We start from the raw sequence: 22973 nt of genomic DNA, 5'->3' as shown, positions 1-22973 counted from the left end.
CAGCTGTAAGTCTTTTGTGACCCCTCCCTCCCCCTGAAGGGTCTGGGTAGTTCCTGGACATTACTGACGAACAGAGGGAAACAACCAAAGGGCGGAGACAGCACCTTCCACCCACTCGCAAAGCTATGTCTACGAACTTCTTCAGCTTCCCCGCTTCTTTTGCGGTAGATTTGGCTCTAAAAACATCCAGAACTGGTTAAATACAGTGTCATTGTACGTATCACGTCACAGCTTCGGGATGGGATTTGAAGTAGGCATGCCGGCTGGAACAGCTATTCCAGAGTACGAGCCATAAATATCATCTTATCGGTGAAGGAGAGGGAGATGTACCCGCAACCAAAAGACTAGCCCTATGGCCTGTGGGAAGCATACAAGACCCACGTCTGTTCTTCTCACTATCGGGAGCATATGAAAGTCATATCTTTCATCTCTAGATGAGCAGATAATGCCGACACCACCCATGGTAGTTATAGTGAAGGCAGAAGTGAAGCTTACATGTGCATAGTCACTGCATGACAGCCAAGGGGCCTACTAAAATCAGAGACGCGGAGAGACCCCTCACCTGTATCACTATCAGTCGCTACCGAAAAAGTGGGATTATGAGCTAGGCGGTCGGGGAATAACGAGCTGTGCGTGATGGTTGGCCGCGTCTTGGCATTTCCCATAACGCTACATGATGGCCGCCGGGCCCCACGCGCCCGCTCGGGCCTAACATCGAATGCGACACATCACACACCCGGACTCATCTCCTGTACCCGGTATCGGTGCTTTTAAACCGTATTAGATGTTGTGTGTTTCATGAGCTAAGATTGAGCGAGTGATAGATTGTGATCCACGATATCTATTACAATAGAACTGCCGCGGTCGTCTATCTCTATCTACCGAATGAACTGGTAACGTCCAAGGAGCCGCTGGCAGACAAAGAGCCCTAATCCTCTATGGCAGAGATAGACGGAGGGTCACTATTGAATAAACTTTCCACTAAACCGTTGCCGTCTATCAACTGCTATTAGTACAACGGAACCAATCTAGTTAGCATCCTTTACTTTAGTAACGGCCCTTTTGCTCGTGTGTTCCGTCACTGCTTCATCCCCGGGGAGTCCCAGGCCTCGACACTACATCTCTACAGTTTCCGGAAGAATTATTGCGAAAACCAGCGCTATAAGAGTGGGTTTCTTGGTCTGTGCTCACTGCAAAAACTTCTTTAAGGGCCAACGGGACTATCGGGTCACGGAAAACCCACTTTTACAAAGGTTCTACCGGAAACTGTAGTATATCACGAAGACTGCGTAAGATAAGCTCTAGCGGTGCAACACAGTCCCGCTTTGAACATTCCCTGGTACTCACAGTGCGGGCTAGTGTGGTCCATGAGGGGCGGTGAGTGAGAGCTGGCTTGGCCTTTTGAATACCAGGCTCGAGCTAGCTCGGGCTTTTGGTAGCGGCTCGTGAAAATGCTCCAGCCGGTGACCAATGATCGATACAGCAGGAACACCTTCTGCCAAGGCCACGAATTGGCGAAGATTAATAGCCCCATGAAACTTCTATCTTAAATTTTAGGGGTTAAATACCTCAGGAAGATGATAAGACTATGTTTACAGTTCACACAACTCCTCGGGGCAGATTAAAATATACGTGAATTAGGCTCATGAGCCGGCTCGAGCCAGCCACGAGAAAAGCTCGAGCTGGCTCGGGCTCGCTGGGTAGTAGCAAGGCTCGCTATGAATGAGCCAAAAGCTCAAGCCAAAAGCTCGAGCCGGCTCGGCACATAGACCACACTAGTGTGGGATAAACGATTCTTGGCACAAATTGCGCGCTTCCACTTAATCTGGTGCTTTACCGTCCGAGTGACAGAGGATGACGGGAAGGGGAAAAAAAGTGACCAGATCCAATTCAACCGGCCGAATCTTTGGGGGCACAGAACGATAGTTGGTGATTTTGCTTCTGAATGGATGGAAAACAAACCCGAAAGTAAATTACAGAAATGGGTTGCTGTTTTTTTTTCTTTTCTTTTTTTTCCTTTCTTAAATACACGTACATATCGCATGGTATCATAAGAACATTTTCCAGCGAAAGGCAAAAGTACCAACACTCATGACTTCCTTTTCAGAAAGGAAAAGAAGGCCCCGATTCCAAACCCAAATCCTATTTCACTCCAATCCCATCTATAAAAAATAAGATCTCCGTCCTCCCCCCCTCCCCCCACCAACAGCTAAGACAGTCAACCAAAAAGAAATAAAAAAAAATATATATATAAAATTCAAAGCCCCAACTTTTGGTTTAGTTCAAGAATTCTAAAAGTCGACCATGGTGGGTTGAAGATACCTGCCGCAAGGGAGAACAGTAAAAAAAAAGGAAGAAAAAACACGCCCCCTACTGAGTGATTGCTTCCAACGGAAGTGGAAGACGAAAGCCGAAAAAATAATTGCGTACGCAACCACATTACACGCGAGGAAAAAAGGCGATAAACAAGTAAAAAATATATGGAAAATCATTAATCCGGTCTTCCTCATTTCTTAACTGGTATTCCACCAGATATCGTCACAAAAAACAAAAAAACTTGTACCTAGAAACACCCAAACCCCGACCTAGGCTTAACTAAAAGCCGAAACCTGGTGGGAAGCCCTGTTGGGGACCACCCCTTCGCCTGCCGCCACCTGGGAATCCTCCCGCGCCGCCTGAACCGCCAAAAGGGAAGCCACCACCGCCTCCGCCCATGTTGTTCATCATGTTGAACAAAACATCTATTGAAATTGTTAGTTCATGCTCTCAACGTAAAAACAAATGGAATTGGAAGTGACATACTAGGATCAATGTTCATTCCTCCCATTCCTCCCCCACCACCACCAAACATATCATCCTCCTGAAGATCTATGCCAGAGTCATATCGCTCCCGCTTTTGAGGGTCTGAGAGTGTTTCGTATGCCTCACCAACATCTACAAGGCAATTGTCAACTATTAAATCCAGCATATATGAGGAAGGGCGAATCTAGCTTACCCTTGAATTTTTCGGCAGCATCCGGGTTATCAGGGTTCTTATCAGGATGGTGCAGAATTGCCATCTTCCTGTACGCCTTCTTAATATCTGCCTCGTTGGCATCCTTATCAACACCCAGAATCTTGTAGTAGTCCTTTCTCTTGCTCTTTTTCAATTCCAACTCTGCTTCGCGGATCTCCCGCTTAATGTTGTTATCTGTCGGGTTGGCTTCGGCAAAGTTCTTGAGCTCGCGGACAGCCTCTTCCCAGTTACCCAACTGGCCTAATGCTTTGGCACGTGTTCGGCGGGCCTTGTGGTAGGTGGGATCAAGCTTCAATGCGTCATCACAGTCCGCAATAGCTTCTTTCCACATTCCGAGCTTGAGAAAAGTGTCAATAACTTCTCGACATAAGAAAGGTGCTCTATAAAAAGAATTACCTTGCTGTGAGTGAGGGCACGATTCCCGTACAACTTGGAATTGGTTCCCTTGTTGTCCGGATCCACTGCCAAAGCCTCAGAGTACAATTCCTTGGCGGCATTGAGGTCATTCTTCTTGAAAGCTTCGTTACCGAGCTCCTTCTTCTTCTCCAATTCCCTCGCCCGCTTCAAGTATATCCTCGCCGTTCTCATATCAGGGTCGCACCTCAACGCCTCCTGGAAGTGCGCAGCCGCCTTCGGGTTCTCGCCCTGGGCGTACAGGATACGTCCCCTGAGCACAAGAGCATCTGGGTCTTGGGGATTCTGGCGAAGCAGCGACATAGCCACGTTCTGTGCCTCAAACAGAGAGCTCTGTGTGTTCATCCTCAAGTTTGCCTCCCCACGAAGCATCTTCCACTTCTTTGGTGGCTCCACGCCCATCCCCAGACCGGACTCTGCGCGGTCGAGGGCAAACAACGTCATGGAGCCCCCCGTGCCAGAGGCCACAGATTGCTCGGCACTAGTAAGGTGTTGTAGCATCTGCTGCGCAGGAGCCCTATCCTTTGTGCTCGCCGGGGGGTTCATCCTGTCGTATGTCTCCAGGGCGTCAGCGGGCCTACCCAGCGCAACCTGGATTCTCGCCATGCGCAGAAGAGTCTTTGACTGGTCCGGCTGGTGGCGGTCAGCCATCGTGCAGTCGTCGAGGGCCTGCTTGAACTTCCCGGCCGACATGTAGGCCGCCGCCCTGTTTGACAGGAAAGTTGCATTCTCGGGTTCGCACTCGATGGCCTTTGTGTACTGCTCGATAGCCTTGGTGTACTCCTTCTGCTTGAAGAATTTGTTACCGGCCTGCTTGTAGTTCTCGCCGTCCAGCTCGACCCTGGGCGGGTCTGGCGGGAGCGCGTGTGTGCCATTCACGCCGTTTGTGGTGGTAGGCTTTGGGGTCTCTGCGGGGGCCGGTGGTGCTGCTGCTGGTGCTTCCGCCGCTGCAGGTGTCACGGGTGGTTCGGAATCAATGTCCATAGCAGACATATTGGCAAGTTTCTCTTTTTTCTTTTTCTTTCCTTTCTAGAAAAAGATTTATATAGAGTTGATCTGTTGATCTATTTCTTTTTCCTTCCTTACTTGTTTTCTTTTTTTTTCCTGGTCACGGGACCGACGATGTTCGAGAACGAATCGAGTAGAGCGAATGAGTAGTGGCTCAAAGATAACACGGTTGTAGCAGAAAAGACAGTTTCAGAAACCACTTTCCACTACTAAAAAGAAACCGAGTGAGGGTGAGTATCGGATAAGGTATTTAAGGCAGGCCTAGGTAAAAATAGGAGCGATAACCAGGATGAGGAAGGAAGGCGCAGCAGCAGCGTGAGTGTGTATTTCAACTCAAGAAAAGAAAACGACTAAGAGACCACCCTGCAATAAAATTGCAGACCTTTCCTTCAGACGATAGCGAGATGGAGCGACACAATAGAAAGGGAAAAAAGAGGAGGGGTACAGGTTGTTGAGTGGTTGTGGTTGTGGTTGTGGTTAGTGGTAGTGGTTGTCGGCAATTGGCAAACAAACGCTGTTGAGTAGAACAAACGTGATGGGGGGGGGGGGGTGAAGGGAGGCTCGGTCTTGTAGACGCGGGGAAAGGAAAGGGAAGATAGCTGAGGGGAAAGGAAAAAAGAGGAGAGGCGGGAACGAGTGAGAAAGAGAAGAAAAGAGAAAGAAAAGAAAGAAAAAAAGAAAGAGAGGAAAGTCGGACCCAGCAGGCACCAAAGGGAAGTAGAAGGTAGCAGAAAAAAGTGAGCCTTTTGGTCCAGAGAAAAAAACGCCCGGGTCGTGGAATGTTCTAGCAACTTTTCTAAACCTACCCCCCCCTCTAAGCCTTACATTGAACAAGCCTCACTTTGACTTCCCCCCCAGCTAACAAGCAACCAGCAACCACCTCCACGACTCTCCCTCAACCACAACCACAACTCCCCCCCCCTTGCCTCAGGGTTTTACATACAAAACTGCTTCAACTCCCCCGATTGAGGCACAATTGCATGCAGATCAACTGAACAAATCCCTATTGAATTCGATCCTTTTTAAACCAAGTCTTTCTCCTTTTATTTTTATTGTTGTCTAGAGCAGCTAGCCCAAAAAAATATTACTAGGAAAAAACAACATCATTGAAGTTGATCATGATCAAGACGGAAGGAGAAAAAGAGTTAAAAAGTAAAAAAAGTAGAAATTCCACTCAGAGATCAACTATTAATGAAATAACTAAGGAATGACCAGAAAGTACAAAAAAAAAAAAAAAAATACATAGAAATCCAGGTTAGTACTCTACAGAAAAGAAAAGAAAAATAAACAACGAAGTGAAAGCCAAATAATCAAAACACCTTGAAACCCCGCCAATGAATGACCCTGACCCTGACCCTGAATGACCCTACCCGTCTTTTTTTTGTGAACCCCAACATCCCCAAATACCCCCATGATAACCGTAACGAAAGAAAAAAGGAAAAGAAAAAAGAAAACCAAATTCATTTTTCTACCCAGCAGACCAGACCAAACCTCAAAGGAAAACGACCGTTAAAATGCAAAAAAAGATGCAGAGCAATAAACAATAAGAAAACACCGATGATAATCGGAAAGCCGGCTTTCGCTAAAAGAAACTCCGATAAAAAGGAAACCCCCCTTAATTCCATCTCGAATGGTTAAAATAGAAAACCCATTTTTTTTTTTGCCTCGTAGGAAGTCCGTAAATTGAAAATCTAATAGTGGTGGTGGTGGTGGCGCTGGCGTTGCAGATCTAATGATGATTGTTGCAGGTTCTGTTGCGGCTGATGTTGCACCTCAACCTTGACATTCATCGCATCCTGTCTCGTTTTGGCTGCCGCTGCTGCAGCGGCTGCGGCAGCTTTCCCTTGACTGCTCTCCCTTCGTCGCTTTGGCGCATCCTTGATCTTTGGGTGTGTATGGCACTGGAAGAAACCCGAACCGTTAGCAAAGGTCTCAGTGTTTCAATTGGGTAGAAATCAAAGCTTACCTTGTACGCATGTCTGAACCAAGTAGTACCCTTCTTCTTATTGCTTACGAGCGCCACCCAGTCATTGCAGCTATGGCACAAGCCCTCCCAGACATCCATATTGCCCTCCATCCTCCTAACCGACTTTGGCTCCACGAAGCGCTGTCCCGTCGCCGCGCTGATGCCATGGGTGAATGACTTATCGTACCAGAATGCCGAGTTCTTGAGCACCAGCCACCTCTTACAGATGCCGCACCATCCCTCACGCTTGTTGCCATGTCCGCGGACCCAGCGCGGTGTGTAGAGGTCGCCCTCGAACCTGAGGTCCTGCTCATGCGGCTTCATCTCCGGGTCCTCGGGGTTCATGTCCTCCGCCGGCGGCGGGATCTGCTCCTCTTGCAGCGAGGCATAGAGATCTGGGGGGTCGGTGAAGTCGGCATAGTGGCTGCGGTAGTGCTCCGCTGCGTTGGACTGTAGCATCTTGACGAACAGGTGGTTCGGCATCTGCGGCTGGCAGCCCAAATCATCTACATATGGGCCCTGCTGCTGTTGCTGCTGCTGTTGCGCCTGGACGTATCCGCCGCCGCGCGAGAAGTTGTGGTTATGTGAGGCGAGGAGCATCTGCTGTGGGGGGTGCGGCGGGCATTGCGCTGATCCGCAGGTTGGCGATGAGTATGTGGGTGAAGAGTATGTGGGCGACGAGTGGTGCGAGTTGTTTGAGTGGAAATTCTGGACCTGGCAGGGATCGATCTGGGTGACAATGTATGGCGATGAGGTCTGCGAATTTGGCAGGAATGAGCCTGTGGACCACCTCTTATTTGCGTCTCGCCCTGCTGTCGAGTATGGGACTGCTCTCATGGTGGTCCTTGATGGTGAGGGCGAGGCACGCCCGCGGCTTCCGCTCCTGATCCTGTTGCTGTTGGGCGACATTACGGGTGAGAGAGGGGTTGTGCTGGTGGACATTGTGAATGTTGATCTGTGGGTGTAGTCGGACATGATTGACTCTGGGTATGGCGAGGTCTCGTAGGGCGAGGTCTCATATGGCGAGTTGTCGAAAAACATATCAGTTGCAGACAACAAGGCGGCCTGGTCTGCGCTGGACATTGAAATTGTGTCTGAGAAGCGGCGGGCAACGTTGGTATTCAAGCTCAGGGCATCGCCGACTTGTTGTGGTGAGAAATGATAGTGAGGGTCGAGGAGGTTAGTGCTGTTACTGCCGCTGCTTCCATAGCTGGATCCCATGCGATCCACGTCAGTATCCAAGTTGCACTCGCCGACAACGCCTCTAGGACGGCTCCAATCGTTGCCTATTATCAATCGTTAGTATAAAAAACCTAAAGATGCTATGGCATATCGAGTGCGACTTACTATTCATATCGTATTGAGACAGATCCACAGGACTGGTTCCAAGGCTATGACTCTCAGAGGGGATCAAGCAAGTCGGGTCCCAAGCAGGTACGGCAGTAGAACAGTCTTCTGGAAGTGAAGAATATGGAAAGCTAGTTTCATGAACTGTTGCAGGCCTGTTGCCATTTGTACGAGGTGTCGGTGGCCACAGAGCGAAAGAGTCAGGCAGAGGGGAAGCCATTGCTGGCTGAAATGATCTCGGATAGCTGTCACTCAGGTTCTGGGGTCTGAGCTGAGTGTGTTGTGCGAAAGCGTTCTTTGGCATATTGTGTTGTCTGTTCATGGTTTATCACCAACATCAGTCACCTGCGCCAGTGTGTGAATATAGGATGGGGGGGTGGGGGGTGTGTGTGCGGAGGGAATTCTTCGACTAAAAAAGAAAGGGAAAAAACAGTAGAGACATACTGCGCAAGAATTGAATCCATTTGAGTCAAGGCGTGCATCTAGTTACTCCTCGCCGTGTGAGAAGGTAGTACAAGGATATACAACTAAAGATGCGGATACCCGTCAGCGCCATTGTAATTTGGATGTTGAGGTTGTTTCCCAGGTCTCATTGTACGGGTCGCATCACCGCAACGAGTACCAAAGGCCGAGGAAGCAAGGGGGAAAGGCGAACAACTCACTGTATAAAGTATACAAAAGGAACCAGTTATAAAGTAAAACAAGAAACCAGGACCGGCCAGGAGATTGTATGATGTGTATAAACCCGATAGCTCAGCGTCAAGTGAATTATTAAGTATTAGACGGATGTGGTACTAGGTTGTTGTTGTAGTAGTAGTTGAATAGTAGTAGTAGTAGTAGTAGTAGTAGTAGTAGTAGTAGTTGAATAGTAGTAGTAGTAGTTGAATAGTAGTAGTTGAATAGTAGTAGTAGTAGTTGAAATCGTAGTAGTTGACGTCGTAGTAGTAGTAGTTGTCAACAACCTATACTGCAGGTGTGAGACAAGGAATATCGCTGTAGAACAAGACTCCAGCAGCTCGGGATATTCGAATGATATATGAGAAATCCAGTTTCTCAATTGCGGCTGATCTGGGAATGGGAAGACCCGGGCGAATTAAAGATTTAAGTCTAAAATATAAATCGTAAAACGTATATAAAGGAAAAACGAAGGAAAAAGAGAGAAAAAGGAAAACAAATAAAAAAATATATATCGAAACGAAACGGAGATGAGAGCCCTGACGAGTCAAAAAAATATATCGGATGGGATGGGGTGGGGAGGGGGGGGATCGGGAATTATATTGTAGGTTAGATGTAACGGTCCTTTTTTGTTCCAGGGACACTTTCTTGTGTGGGGTGGGTGGGGGGAGGGTAGGGGTCGAACGAGGGGACCAGAGACTCTCTTCTTGGATGGGCAGACCAGTAGTAAAGCACCCCGCCAGTACGCGCGCTGTCGCCTCTACATATGTACGACTTGCTTCAGGTTCTTCCATCGTTCTTCAAACACCCCTCCGGCGCACCACCACCACTAGCACCACCCCCCGGCCATGGCTTTCTCTCTGCTCTCTCTGTCTGGCTCCCCCTGCAACAACCTTACCTTGCAGTTTGCAGGGTCCCCTCCGTCCCGATTGGTACGTGGGTTAAACTTGGTAGCAGGCGTCTATGCTCTCGCTATTTTTTTTCTGCTAACCGAACATTCTGGAGCCGCTGGAAAAGAAAAGAAAAAAGAAACAATCGAGGCTCTTTTTTTTCCCTCCCAACCCCATCCATCATCCATCCCAGCCGGATGTCCCCGGAGCCTCCATCAGGAACCAGGGTATGCTTCTGCTTCCTCTTCATCTTCTGGGGAGAGATCATATCGAGCCGCGAGCGTGGCTGGGTCGATTTTTGCGCAGCATCTCTCTACCTATTTTTTTATTTCGTGTTTGCAGTCAGTCTGCAGTCTGCAAGTTATCTTCAATCCCGGGACTTTGGGTAAAAAAAACCCATCATCCTCAGATGCAAGGTACACACGGTTACAATGGTTGACTGGCAGCTCTCTGCTGCGCTGCCCAATAATCATGATCCCAAAAAAGAATATCCCACATGTAGAATGCTCTCCCTCAAACCCCACCACCAGCAAGCAAAACCCTTGTAGATGCCTCTTACTATTACTACATCTACTGTAGCAGATCGACTTTGTAATCATGAGTCTACAGAACATGCTCGGAGAAATAATAAGAATTCCGCAGCAGTTAGTGACAGACAAAAAAGAAAGAAAAAGCCTATGCAACGGCCTGACGTGAACAAAATTCCGCAGACTTCTCATCCTCCCCCTGCTCCTAGTTAATTCTCCATCTTTTTCTCACCTGCACTGTGGCTTGCTTGCAGCTAAGATGGAAATGGCAGCAACTTCTCACTCCACGCATGTCTACGCCTTATTGCCCCAAAGCTACTAGTCCCTCTCGAGATTTCCAGAAGTAGGTTCAGTCTCACGGGCACCACCACCACAGGATATTTGTTGCTGCTGCTAAAGGTGTGCCATCGACGTACTGACTGACACCCACATGAAACGCTCACGGAGGCCCTGGAATAGGTAGGGCGGGTTTGAGACCATTTCGAAACAGCCGCGGAGTGAGGTGAGGTGCCTGCTTCGGTGAAAGTTGGGATGATGGTTGTGGTGGGGTGTGTGTGAGTGTGTGTGTGAAAAAGTATTTGCGGCCATGGAGAGTTCAAGGGAAGCCGTCCATGGCGGCGGCCCCAAAAGAAGAAGCAGCATGTAAGAAAGACGACAGCAACCTTCAGGTTAGTGCTCATAAGTGTTGACTGCGCATGCATCTATGCTTTGATCTTGGGGTATCTTGTGTAATGTAGAGGAGGTACATGATACGACTTTGATGTACTCCGCTCCCAGTATCACATCTATGTAGCTACATGTCGGTACTGTCATCATCCCAATGTTGCTCTTGCAACTCATTTACCAGATACATAATGAAACACGGCCCAGAGTATATACAATCCGGACCCGACAATTTTACTTTGAAGGCAAGTACCCGTCTACGTCTCCAGTACGTAGGAGTACGTAGGAGCACGATGATGACGGGCCGGGGCTGGGAGTCCAGTTGCAAATTCGAGATCAGTACTTTGTGGATCAGTACATGTAGGTACAATGCAGTACTAGAAAAGCACTCCAACTACATTACTGCTACCAAATGCAATGTAACCAAAAAGCCCAAAGAGGCAGGCGCTCTCTTTAGCATTTCGCCAAGCACGCTCGCCCATTGGCTGCACAGCGACCGACTTGTCACTTTTTACCACACACACTTCTCTCTTCCTCTGCCTCTACTGTATCCCAAATTTGGCGAAGTGGCACAACAGCAACAGCAACAAAAGATCCAATTCTGGATCTGTAATTAGCGGGATCCAGTCCCTCCCCATGCCCGATGCGTGTCTTTTCCGGCCGTGCATATCATCCCGCAGAGGTTTATTTGGAGAGGTGAGCTAGGGCCATCCACCACACACATACAACTGCCTGCCCGTACCATCCCATCCTGTGTCTGTTGTTACCATAAATAGATATATTTAGAACAACAGACAGATTTGGACATTTGGACAGACCACAAGTTAATTATGTGCCTTTCTTATTTCCTTTTCACCTATCCAGCCATATTAATCAACCGCCTAGCGAGAGACACACACGCAAAAGCCCACTCACTCACTGCATCCTCTCTGTCAGCAAAAAAGAAAACCCCCCCCCCCACCCTCCACTCTCATCATCCTAGGCGGCAATCGTGCAGAAACGGGAAAACGTGCGGAAGAACAAGAGTTATTGTTCTATACATAGAGATAAACATAGATCACCCACCAACTCACCCATGGGCCATGTATGTCTTGTCGGTCCCACACTCCGCACGCACCACCACCAGGAATCATCATTTCGTCTCCCGGCCCCACGGTTTTTTTTTTTTTCTATTCTTTGTCCTGCCAGCCATGGCCCAACGCGCGGGGTAGGGTAAAACTCAACCGACTGCCGAAGAAGAACCACCAAAGGACAGAAAACAGCCGCCCCCAGGCGCCTACCGTCAGTCAGTCAGTCAGCGTCACATATCACAGCCCAACTGGTTTCCCCAAATAACAACAACGTCGGGGGGATGGATTCGCGGACTCCACTCCCACTCCCCTAGTAAAAAAGTACCCTACATACGTATGTACCTTTTTTCAATCTTCAGCCTTTTGAAATGCAGGTAGCCGTCATAGTCACGCATCTCTCGATGGATGAGGATGTTCCTTTTTTTTCTTTTCCTCTCGCTTTATTCTGCTCGATTCTTCCGCATGAACGCGCCCAGCCTTTAGCACACCCGAGATATGAGATGTCTGGCTGGACGATTGATGCACGCAACCTGAACCCCGTTCGAGTGGTTGCTTAGGCAGGTACCTGGTTTTCGCCTAACATCCGAAGTGTCTCTGTTGTGGCTTCCGTCATCGTTGCGAGCGGAAATGATTGATCTTGATCAGAGTGCTCCCGCCCACTCTGGTTAGTGCTAGAGTAAGGTACCGGCCCGTACTTAGCTCCCGCAGGGGACAGGCGTGAGCGAGGGTGGCTTGTCTGTCTGTCTATCGCTAGTGACTACATCATATTCTACATCACACATCATACCAGTCCACAGCCAGCTAGAATATTAGTAGCATCAGTTAGTAGAAGATAGTAAATAGGATGCCAAACAGACTTGGACAGTGCACTGTAGCAAGTAGAGTAGATGATGATTCTTAGCGTACATCATCCTACCCTCCCACCGCAAGCCATGATACGGTGATCGATGAGCAGTGTTTTCTCTGACCTTTGAGCCGCATACATGAAGCTGTAGGTACCTGCATCTCTCTCTTTCTCTACCCCCGGCCCTGGTACGTTAACGATCTTTTTTTGGTTCCTCGTTTCTTCTCTATCGTTTGTACCTTTTCGACCACATGCGTCTGACGCATTGAGGCCCCCCACCTCTCTCTCTCGAGATCCCACTTCCCTGATAAGAAATGCCTATGCAACCCAGGATCTCAACCAGAGTCCCATCATCCCATCTCTCTTTCCGCGATCAATGCTACCCAGGTAGTATCATACCTCCACCCCGGCTCCCCCCCAATGCGGGCTTTCTCCCCATCCTCCGCTGCTCCACGATTGGGCAAAAAACACACAAACTAAACACTAGTATACAGCCGTTTATCCAGTCGCCGCCCCGCCAATCCTAAACATATCCCCAAATCCCAATCCCAATCCCGTTTCTTTGAACCGCAAAAAACGCTTTGACCATCTGCCCGGATTGGAGTTAACGTCATTCGCTTCATGAGACACTGAGATCTGTTATTTTAAAACTCTGAAACTGGGCCGTCCGATTCGGTTTCCCAGGGAATGGTTAGTGGCTGGCCTGATTGATACCTTGATACCCTAGACAACCTCACCCTGGGGGGTTTACCTAAGCCACACGGTGCTTATGATGGCCATGAGGATGAGGACGAGGGAGCAATATGTCTCTAGCTCTGTGTAGTCTAGTAGTCGGTTTTGTATTGTACTGGATTTCGCTGCGCACGTTTGTGCCCGCCGTGGCTAGGTATTTTACATGTACTTTAGGTAAATACTTAGTATGTAAGGCAGATCAGAGTAGATATCTACGTCCAGTAGTAAACCGGAGCCGAAACACCATGTATCAAACTATACCGGCCACGCCGGCCTTTCCATCTCGAAACCAGTCCAGCCATACTCGAAGCCTCCACCAGATCTCTCCATCTCGTGAACCGCCCTACCCTACTCTTCGGAGCCACTAACCCATCTCCATCTCCATCTCCGTCGTGCCATCTGGCTATCTACGCACCCATTTCATTCTCTGCAGCCCAGATTCTAACCAAACACTCTCACCCTCCATAAAACGTTATGCCATTTACGCCCCCCCAATACTAATCCACATATCTACATACATGTATCTTCAGCCTCACTCACTCACTTCATCACCTCAACCCTACCCTAATCCACCATTATACCCTGCTCAATGCCATATGACTGCATATCACCCACTGTCCCGCACGCCAGCGTCGACGGTTCTCGAGGAAAAGACTAAAAATTGCTATTATTATATAATTATGGCCATGGCCAGGCCCCGTGATTGATGATAGGTAGTGATGGCTTTAACGGTGCTCTCTACTTCTAACGTGCTACTCTATCTGCTCTGCAGCCAGCGTGCAGCGCATAACGGGGGGAAGATAAGAACAGTCTACAGACAGCGCATTGGGGGGTTTAGTTTTTAGGCACTAGAGTAGCTATCTGGAGTATCTATCTAGAGTATCCATCTAGAGTATCTGGGCCTAGGTGGTTTATCAGCCAAGCAAGTCAAGTACCGTGATACACCACCACCAGATCGAAAGCGCATAACCATAGCGGGCCCGGAAACGACGGCGACGAACGAATAACCCGCCTGGCGCATAAAAGGTTCCTGTTCTAGACCTGGCCTGTTGTTTTCTGGATAGGCGCGATAAGCGGGTGCTGAAACACTGCTATGTCATTCTCTCCCTCTCTCTCCCCCTCTCTCTCTCGCGCCTGGGAGATTTGGGGGGGTGGGGGGTGGGAATGGTTAGTTGGCGTGAGAACACGTTGGTTGAAACGAACTGAGAACTGAGATGGCGCTCATTTGGTTTGTTGTGTGGTTGTGGGTTGTTTTCGTGGTTACATGCATGTACGGTTGTACGGGTTGCGTTGTGCGCCAGAGAAAGAGAGGTACGCAATCGCAATGGCGACATGAGCGGTTGTTGAAATCGTGGTTGCGCTTGTGCAGCTTTTTGAAAACAAAAAAACAAAACCGCACGATTGCAAATCGCACTCCCGAAAATACCAGGCGCTCGCCCGATTCATTCTGCACTCTCTCACTCGCAGTTAAGCCACTGCGCTTGCGATTGAGTTGCCTGCCTGTGAGGCTGCTCACCTACATAGCACATTTCTCACCAGCGCCAAATTGGCGAATCTCGTGATGTGCGTTTGCACTTATGCCAAGTATGTGCAGCTGTCTGTTTCTTACCCTCTGGGATAGGGTTAGGTGACATAACCACCGGCCCTCCAAGACCAATGTCAATGCCAAGCCCTTCTAACCCGTTCCACACATGTAGCATCCAGCGAGTGATGTGGCATGACGCAAAGCTAAAGATGTTTATTGTCACCAACGCCCTTCCCTTTCCCCTTTCCTTTTGCCCATATATGTAGTTAGATACAAATCTATTATTACAACCCAACAAGTTAAACAAAACCACACAGAAAATAAAGAAAAAAAAAACACAGGAAATGCTACACACGCACACATGCACAAGTGACAAAAAAATAAAAAAAAAGACCGCTCACACGCACACACTAGCAAAACAAACAAAACAAACAGGATATCCAGTACTATCCCCCTATGAAATCAACGCCACCCTCCCCTCCTTCTCACAACTGCCACAATACTCGACCAGCCACGCCACCTCCTCGCCCTCCACCTGCCCCTCCAGCATCTCCCTCGCCTGTGCACACCGCCCCAGCTCCTCCTTCACCCAGTTGCTCCACTCGCCCCAGAGCAGCTCGCGCTCAAGGGTATTCACGACGCGCATCGCGACGAGGAGGTCGTGGCGGTACGAGCCGAGGTGCTGGCGGCCCTGGCGCAGCCGGCGCGCGGTGGCGCGCGTCGAGGGCGACGAGAAGCCGAGGGCGGCGGTGGTGGCGGGCGCGTCCATGTCAGTGCTTTCGGACAGGCTGCGGAAGGCTGTATGACTGTTTGAGGCGTGGGTGTTAGTGTGGATGCTCGTTAGGGTTCGTGCTGCCGCTCCCGCTGCTCCGATGCCGTGAGGAAGGGAGGGCGGGAGGGAGGGGATCGGGGATGATCTGGGAATGTCTCCCGCGACCAACCCAACGGTGCGGGATGTGGCAGCGACCTCAAATGACGGGAAGGGAAAAGGGGAAGGAAAGGAAGGAAGGATGTAGTACTAACCATTGGCTCTCCCCGTCCACCACCCAGCTCATCGTCCCATTACTCGCAACCTCCTCCAGATCCCTCAGATACACGGCCCTACTCATGATCCCATTCGGCGCGACGCCGACCTCATCCAGCCACCTCGCGGCCCTCTTCTCATTCCAGTAACTGACGACCGCGCCGCGGCCCACAACCGCATTCCACACCACGCTCGCCAGCAGCACCAGCAGGATGACGCGCTGCGCCGTCACCACCTCCCAGGCCTTGCCAACGCCCGCGGCCGTCCACATGATGACGCTGCTGGCCGCGCTCTCGAGGAACGAGAGCGCCGTCTCGGCCATCATGCGCGTGAGGCGGCGCTGCTTGATGGGGAGCTTGGGGGCTCTGGGGTCCAACTCCGATGCGAGCGGGCCCGGGCCTCCGCCGGGTGGGATGAAGGCCTCGTCGGTTGGCTGCTCGCCCCCTACGTCGCCAAATAGCCGCACGGCTGTCTTGGTGCGGCCCTCGTTGGTGCCTAGTTTCCGCACTTGGTCTGCGACGATGTCGCCGAGGTCCAGTGCGTCGAGGTCGAGGTCGTCGAGGGCCTGGCGCTGGATAATGCCTGTTGGAGCACGAAACGTTATAAACCCGTACGCCTAATAGGGATACTGCATGATCTTCTGCGCCATGTAGAGCGAGCTCCCAATTTCCAGTACCCTGATTGGTGTCTAATCCCCGCATCCACCAACCAGACTACAAGAGATATCGAGCTTGCTCTACCTACCCGCAGACAGGGCCAACTCCATTTTCCAGCAAACCCGATTGGCAGCCCCACCCCCCCCCCTCTCTCAAACCAATCACGTTACTAGAAAATGGAGCTCGCAGAGCCTTCCTTACCAACAACCCCGGATAGGTATACCGCTCACGTGCATGGTGGCAGAAAGTTGACATTGCCATCATTGGCCCCCATCCACGTGACCGATATACATATTCCGGATTTGCTAGTGTTCATCTACGCTGGGGAACTAGGGACCAACAACACAAAAAAAAACTCACCTTTTGAAATTGCCGGCGCATTGGACCACTCGACGGCCGTCCAGATCGAGAGCTTACACTTGCTCTTTGCCACGTGTGAGATGACAATCTTCGTCACGAGCATAAAGCGCTCGCGGTGCGGGAGATGCCATGGTGTTTTGCGATCCGCGACTACGTAGACCCTTTTTTCCCCAATCCCAGCCATTAGTAAACCTTCACATTGATAACTAGACTAGGGAGGACGGGGAGGACAAACAGGTGGTCGTCTTGTAGCTCAATGGTCTGGTAGTCGTTTACTCTGCTCTTCTTCCGCCCGCCTGTAGTCACGTCAGTTTGTAAGTCTGTAATCGTAAACGAAGGAAGGAAACCATACCAATCAGCCCGTTGTAGTCAATCTCATACCCAAACTCCCTCCGCGTCTGCCCCGTCCCCGAGGATCTCCACGGACTCTGTTGAATATCTACACCCCCCCCTCATATTAGCACCACATCCCCACTCAACCCCCAAGAAAAGAAGAGAAACGGAAAACCTACGTTGCGCCCTCCTCTCAAAATACAGCCTCTGCCACACCCAACTCCGGTCCCCAAACATAACATGAAACAGCGCCTTCGGCGACACATCAAACTCCCTCTCAAACGACACGCGCGCCATGCCCCTGGGCCTATAATCGATCGGCATTGCGGGCAGCCTGACCCTCGTCACCTCCTTGACCCTTCCATCGATTCCCCTCTGCGTCACATGCGTCTCGACCTTCTCCTCGCCGAGGTCCTCCCAGCTCTCCGTATCCGCCCCGCGGTGCTCCTCCTCCTCCTCCTTCTCGAGCTTCAGCAGCGCCGTGAGCGCCTCCGCGTTGCCCAGCTTGTCCCCGCCCTCGGCCTCCTCGTGGCGCGCCTTCACAAGGAAGAGCAGCCGCCGCTGGAGCAGGCGCACGGGCTCTAGGAAGACCTTGACGACGACGCGCTCGTCCTCGCCTGTGTCTTCGAGCACGCTCTCTTTGTCGTCGGGGTCCGGGTGCAGGTGCAGGAAGAGGTGGTCGCAGTCGCGCCCCGGCGACGCCGTCACCTCCGTGATGTGCGTCAGCGAGACCACGCTCGTGAACACCAGGCCTAGATAGTGGCTGTAGAAGTAGACTCGCTTCGCCGTGACGTAGCATCGTCCGGGCAGCTCCTGTGTTGCGCTGGCGGTCCAGGTCGCGCGGAAGACGAGGAGCACGATTTCGTCGCCGCCGCGCATCGGGAACAGAGTGCGGAAGTGGGCGTCCTGCGCGACGAGCTCGGTCGGGTACGACGGCGGGTATGTGCCCTCTAAGGGCGCGGCGCCGGAGCCCCCGTGTGCGTGCGACAGCCCGATGTCGGTGTCGAGGGACTGGGTCTTGCGGTGGCCCTTGAAGAGGTCGGCGGGGTGGTTGGGGTTCATTGCGGGGCCTGAGGTCACGGCCGCGGCCTTGGAGAGCATTACGGGGGCGGGGGTGTTTGCGAGGGTGGTTGGGGCGAGGGTCGTGGTGGTGTCGCCGAAGCGGGTGGTGTCGCCGGAGGGGTGGAAGGGGAGGGCGTTGTGTGATGCGGAGATGAGGGCGCTGAAACCGGCGCCGGAGACAGCTTGGAGGGGAGTGGCGGGGCTGGGGGACGGGCTGAGCGAGCGATCGTTGGTGGCAGGCTTGCGGCCAATGTCGAGTTTCTGAGCGATCTTCTCGCGGGTGTTGGACGGGATGGGGGTGGCATCCGAGCTGGAGATGTCGATTGAGGTTGCGCGGGTGGTGGTGTCGGCGGGCATGGTATTGGCCGCGATCAAGCGCATGTCGTCATCATCGTTGCGGCGGACATGGAGGTGCCGGGGAAGATGCAAGGCGCCGAGGGTGTGGCTGTCTTTATTTGTTGATACTGCGGCCGATGCCGTTGTCCCGTCGTGTCCCTTTGTGATATATGCTGGCTCCGCCGCCGGGATTGCTGCAGACGGGGGAATGATCGAGAAGGCCTGAGTGTTACTTGTACTCGTAGCATTCTCGACCGCCGTCCGCTTCGCCTGTTCAAACACCGCCAGCCACTGCATCAGCTCCATCTGCGTCTCTGCCTGCAGCAGCACAGTGGTATCCTTCGTCTTGACCTCGAAGCAGAACCTCCGCTCCTCCTGGAATGCCGGCTTGATATTGCACAGGAGGACACCGATCTTCTCGCTCTCCTCCATGGCGCCATCCTTGAAGCCCTGCACAAGCCATCCAAACACGCCATCCTTCACAAAGAACCACCGCCGGATCCATGATGTCCTCGCCCCCGGCTTCCCCGCCAAAACCCTCATAAACAGCCAGCCCTGCTTGACGCTGGGCGTCTTCTCGCCCTCCTTCTCCTCCGGCACATTCGGCCGGCTCGTCAGATACGGCACCGTGCTCACCGCATACTCCTCGAGATCCCTCGCGGGCTGCCAGTCACGCTTCGCTCGATCCTCGAGCTCTTTGCGCGCGCCGACGAGCTCCTTCCGGAAAATCTGCTCGGAGGCCTCCATGCCTTCCGACCATGCACGCACACGGTCGATCTCCGCCGCATGGCGCTCCATCGAGGTCCCGTCGCGGCGAATGCGTAGCTGCTCGCGCGACTGGTCCGAGAAGATCTTGACAAGGACTCTGTCGAGCGCCGCACGGAACGTTGGTGCGGCCACACAGAAGTCGAGGCAGCTGCGGATGTAGAGCTTCCGGGCCTCGTAGACCTGGAATGCGTCTTCACGGAGGGATGACGGTTCCTTCGTTTTGCTTTGGGCGGAGTAGCGGCTCAGAAGTAGGTCGTATCGGCTTTGCGTAGTTTCAAGGGTGCGTCGGATTTCCTGTGGCATGTCAATGACTGTAAAGACAACTTTCTATATAGCTAGCCTATAGTAGTAATAGTATTAGTGATGGGTAGGGTTAGGGGTGCAAGTACCTTGAAAGTCTTTAGATCCCGCTTCTGGAATGCCAGCAGCGGTTCCACGACGCTTGCCTCCGTCTTCTGTGCGCCCGCCATGACCGCGCCCCAGAAGCTCTTTGACCCCTCAGCGTACCGCGTTAGTGCCAAGAGGGTGTAGTCGTGGTCCATCATGCTCTCCGAAAGTCCGACAGGGTTTCCGGCGGTGATGTATGTATTGATTAGGCCCTCGAGTGCTATTTATTTTGTAAGATTAGCTTTTTCTGCAAAAAATCCCGACACTCCCGGGGGTAAGAATCGAACATACCGCTGACGCCGGCGCTGAGACGGGATGTTGCCTTGATGTACTCCTCGAGCCAGGCCTCGACGAGTGTGACTTGCTCGGCATAGTGGACGACGGTACCGCGGAAGGTGGGGGAGTCGAGGGCGGCTTCGCGGAGAGTGACAGGTCTGGTCTGCTGTTAGTACTGGCTGGGGCCCTTGACCGGGGTGGTGGTGGGAGAGGAAACATACATTAGTGAAATCGGCCTGTTTAGCATCGTAGGTGCTGGCTGGGCACCACGAGAGGTGTATGTGTGTGTATTTGTGAAGTCTGTGGTGTTCAGGGGAGATCGTGGGAGGTAGAGAGCTGGGTACTCGGTTTGCTAGCTATAGTATGGTAGTGGGGAGTGCTGTAGACGTATGGGGCGAATAGGAGAGATGTCTCTTTCTGAAGCTCACAGGGTTTGCAGGTATGATGTAGGCAGGCAGGGAGAGCACTCTAGAAGAAACCGTCGAGGTGTCGAGGGTGTGAGAGAGTGAATAGAAGGGGGAGTTGTTGTAGTCGATCCTTCTCGAGTCGAGTATATCGTGAGGGCAGAGAAGCAGAGCAGACAGATATTCCGAGCAGCAGTCTCGCTCCAGCGTGGTACAGACAGGAACAGGGCAGCTGCGTAGTCTGCTGTACGGGCAGGGATCAACCCTGGCTGGCGGGCCAGGACAGGACTAGCCTGCCCGACGAGTCCTGTCAGCCGGAAGGGAGAGCTCTATTTGTGGCGGCCTTCACCACATGCGCCACGTGCGGGAGCCACACACCGGTGGGCGTGTGAGCGAGCGAGCGAGCAAGGACGCGGGTGAGAGGCAGCAGAGCCGAGTGAGCGAAAGTGACGATACGCGCAGGAGGAAGGAGAGCCAATGGGCACACAGCAGTCGTCTCACAGCGGGGAATAAGCAATCTGGGAGAGAGGAGAGAGAGGATATGATACAATCAAGAGAGAACAGCAGCAGAAAGCAGAGGATAAAGCGGTAGAATCGCCATGCAGAGCGAGAACCCGTCGGCCGTGGAAGATAACGGACGAGTGATAGATTGAGAGTGCGAGCCTGGATCTCGGTATCTCTCTCGCTGACAGTTCCATTGTCTGAATAGAATGCTCCTAACCTCCTCCTCCTCCTCCTCGACAGGATTATAAAACCCAGCATTACAGGGAAACACCTCTCTCTCTCTCTCTCTCTCTCTCTCCAGTTTCTCCAGTTCCGATCTCCATTCTCCAATCTCTCTCCAGTTTCAAGAGTCCCAGAGATCCAGTTCCACCCAAAAACCAAGACACTCACACACACACACTCACACACCAGGATCCCCAGCCCGCCCGGTACCAAGAACGACTCCACCACCCAGACAGCTGATCTCATCTCGAGTAATCACACACTCACTCTCGCCCAACCAGCCATCTTTCCCAACCTTTCCCCCAACGTCGATCACTACGGAATCCGCACGTAACTTCCTTCCTTCCTTCCTTCCTCCCTTCTTTCCTTCCATCATCCTTCCCTTCCCTTCCCTTCCCTCCTTCTCCCCCTTCCTTCTATCCTCCCTCTCTCTCGACATCATATCATCTACATATACCCGGAGTGGGGATAACGAAACCTTCACTTGCACCCCTGTCATACGTCGGTCTACATCTACTACTTCTACAGTCTACAATACCCCCAGCATTCACTCACTGACAGGCTCGCCCTTGGTCTCACAGTCTCACCCACGCCTCACCACTCACCGCGTGCCTGACCCCCCAGCACTACTCCCACCTCACCTCACTCCAGACGCACAATGTCTCCCTCCCTCCAGCTCTCGATTCCCACAACCTCCCTCGCCACCTCCCCCGGCAAGCCCCACACCCTCTACCACATCAACCTCCGCCTCCCCCTCCGCACCCTTACCGTCCCCAAGCGGTACAACGACTTCCTCACCTTGCACTCGCAGCTCACCTCCACCGTCGGGTCCCCCCCGCCCCTCAACCCGCCCCCAAAATCCTACTTCACACGCACAATCTCCAACCCCGCCCTCACGGAGAACCGCCGCGCCGCGCTCGAAGCCTACCTCAACGCCATCCTCACCACCCCCGACGAACGCTGGCGCTCCTCCCCGCCATGGCGCACCTTCCTCACCCTGCCCAGCAACTGGTCCCCCAACAGCAGCAGCACCTCCCTCGCCTCCCCCACCTCCCCCAACCACCCCATCACCGACCCCGCCCACTGGCTCGACACCCACCGCGAGGTCAAAACGCTCCTCCACGACGCCCGCATGTTCCTGGCCAAGCGCGACCAGGCCGTCAGCGCAAACGACCAATACGAGGCCTCGGCGGGCGCCAAGCGCTGCCTCGTGCGCTCCTCGACGCTGATCGCTACGCTCGACGCAGCCCTCAAGGACGGCCGCATGGGCAGCAACAAGGAGGGGGGCGGCGAGCTGCTCGACGGCGAGATCCGCCGCCGCCGGGACCTCGTTGCGGCCGCGCGCAAGGAGCGCGATGGGCTGGAGTCGCTCGCAAACTCGATGGCGAGTAAGCGGGCGATGTCAACGCCGCCCGCGGCCGAGAGCGACCGTGGAGCGCTGTTCATGGGCGCGGGCGGCCGGCCGAGAGTGGGCGGCGGAAGGGTGTTGGGTGCGCCGCTGCCGGAGACGGATAAGACGCGGGAGCTGGACAATAGTGGGCTTGTGCTGCTGAACGACCAGTATATGCGTGAGCAGGACAAGGCCGTGGAGGGCCTGCTGGGCAATGTCACGAGGATGAAGGAGATTGGAATGGCTATTGGGTCGGAGATTGAGGTGCAGAACCGCATGCTGGCGAACATGGACCAGGATGTGGATAAGGTGGATAAGAAGATGCGGATCGCGAAGAAGAGGGTTAATGGCATCTCATAAGCTTTTTTACTCTTCTTCTGCTTCTGTGTTCGGTTTGGTGCGTGTGTGGGACTTCTTCTTCTTCTGGGCGGTTCTGTTTTTCCCGTGGGGCTTCCTTCTAGCTGTGGGCCGGGCTAGGGACTCGAAGGGCTGTAGATTTAGCAGGCGCGAGTTTGTCGTTCCTTTTCCTTTTCCTTTCCTTTGCGCTTTTGATGACTTTTTTCTTCTTTCCTCC

The 22973-nt window shown here is 52.5% G+C and overlaps 4 protein-coding genes across 4 annotated transcripts; 1 reads left to right on the top strand and 3 right to left on the bottom strand.

The window, feature by feature from the left end:
• Positions 1 to 2595: 2595 nt before the first annotated feature.
• On the bottom strand, positions 2596 to 4423 carry H6S33_003018 (uncharacterized protein; the record flags this gene model as incomplete). The annotated part of the gene is made up of 4 exons (XM_044834362.1): positions 2596 to 2741; positions 2803 to 2934; positions 2996 to 3353; positions 3413 to 4423. 4 exons carry the CDS (start codon positions 4421 to 4423, stop codon positions 2596 to 2598), a joined length of 1647 nt encoding a protein of 548 aa, XP_044692225.1.
• A 1706-nt stretch (positions 4424 to 6129) lies between these two features.
• On the bottom strand, positions 6130 to 7971 carry H6S33_003017 (uncharacterized protein; the record flags this gene model as incomplete). Its single annotated transcript, XM_044834361.1, has 3 exons — positions 6130 to 6339; positions 6405 to 7690; positions 7752 to 7971. The coding sequence occupies 3 exons, from the start codon at positions 7969 to 7971 to the stop codon at positions 6130 to 6132; spliced, it is 1716 nt and encodes a 571-aa protein (XP_044692224.1).
• A 7160-nt stretch (positions 7972 to 15131) lies between these two features.
• On the bottom strand, positions 15132 to 20126 carry H6S33_003016 (uncharacterized protein; the record flags this gene model as incomplete). The annotated part of the gene is made up of 9 exons (XM_044834360.1): positions 15132 to 15483; positions 15701 to 16283; positions 16718 to 16878; positions 16953 to 17013; positions 17070 to 17156; positions 17230 to 19510; positions 19606 to 19823; positions 19895 to 20037; positions 20101 to 20126. 9 exons carry the CDS (start codon positions 20124 to 20126, stop codon positions 15132 to 15134), a joined length of 3912 nt encoding a protein of 1303 aa, XP_044692223.1.
• Positions 20127 to 21667: 1541 nt separating this feature from the next.
• Positions 21668 to 22759, top strand: H6S33_003015 (uncharacterized protein; the record flags this gene model as incomplete). The annotated part of the gene is made up of 1 exon (XM_044834359.1): positions 21668 to 22759. The coding sequence occupies one exon, from the start codon at positions 21668 to 21670 to the stop codon at positions 22757 to 22759; it is 1092 nt and encodes a 363-aa protein (XP_044692222.1).
• Between the last annotated feature and the right edge of the window lie 214 nt (positions 22760 to 22973).

Source organism: Morchella sextelata (assembly GCF_020137385.1).
Source record: "Morchella sextelata strain SCLS chromosome Unknown scls_14, whole genome shotgun sequence".
Lineage (NCBI taxonomy): Eukaryota > Fungi > Ascomycota > Pezizomycetes > Pezizales > Morchellaceae > Morchella > Morchella sextelata.
The sequence above is the reverse complement of the archived record's forward strand: the minus strand, read 5'-3'. Positions and strand labels throughout refer to the sequence as shown.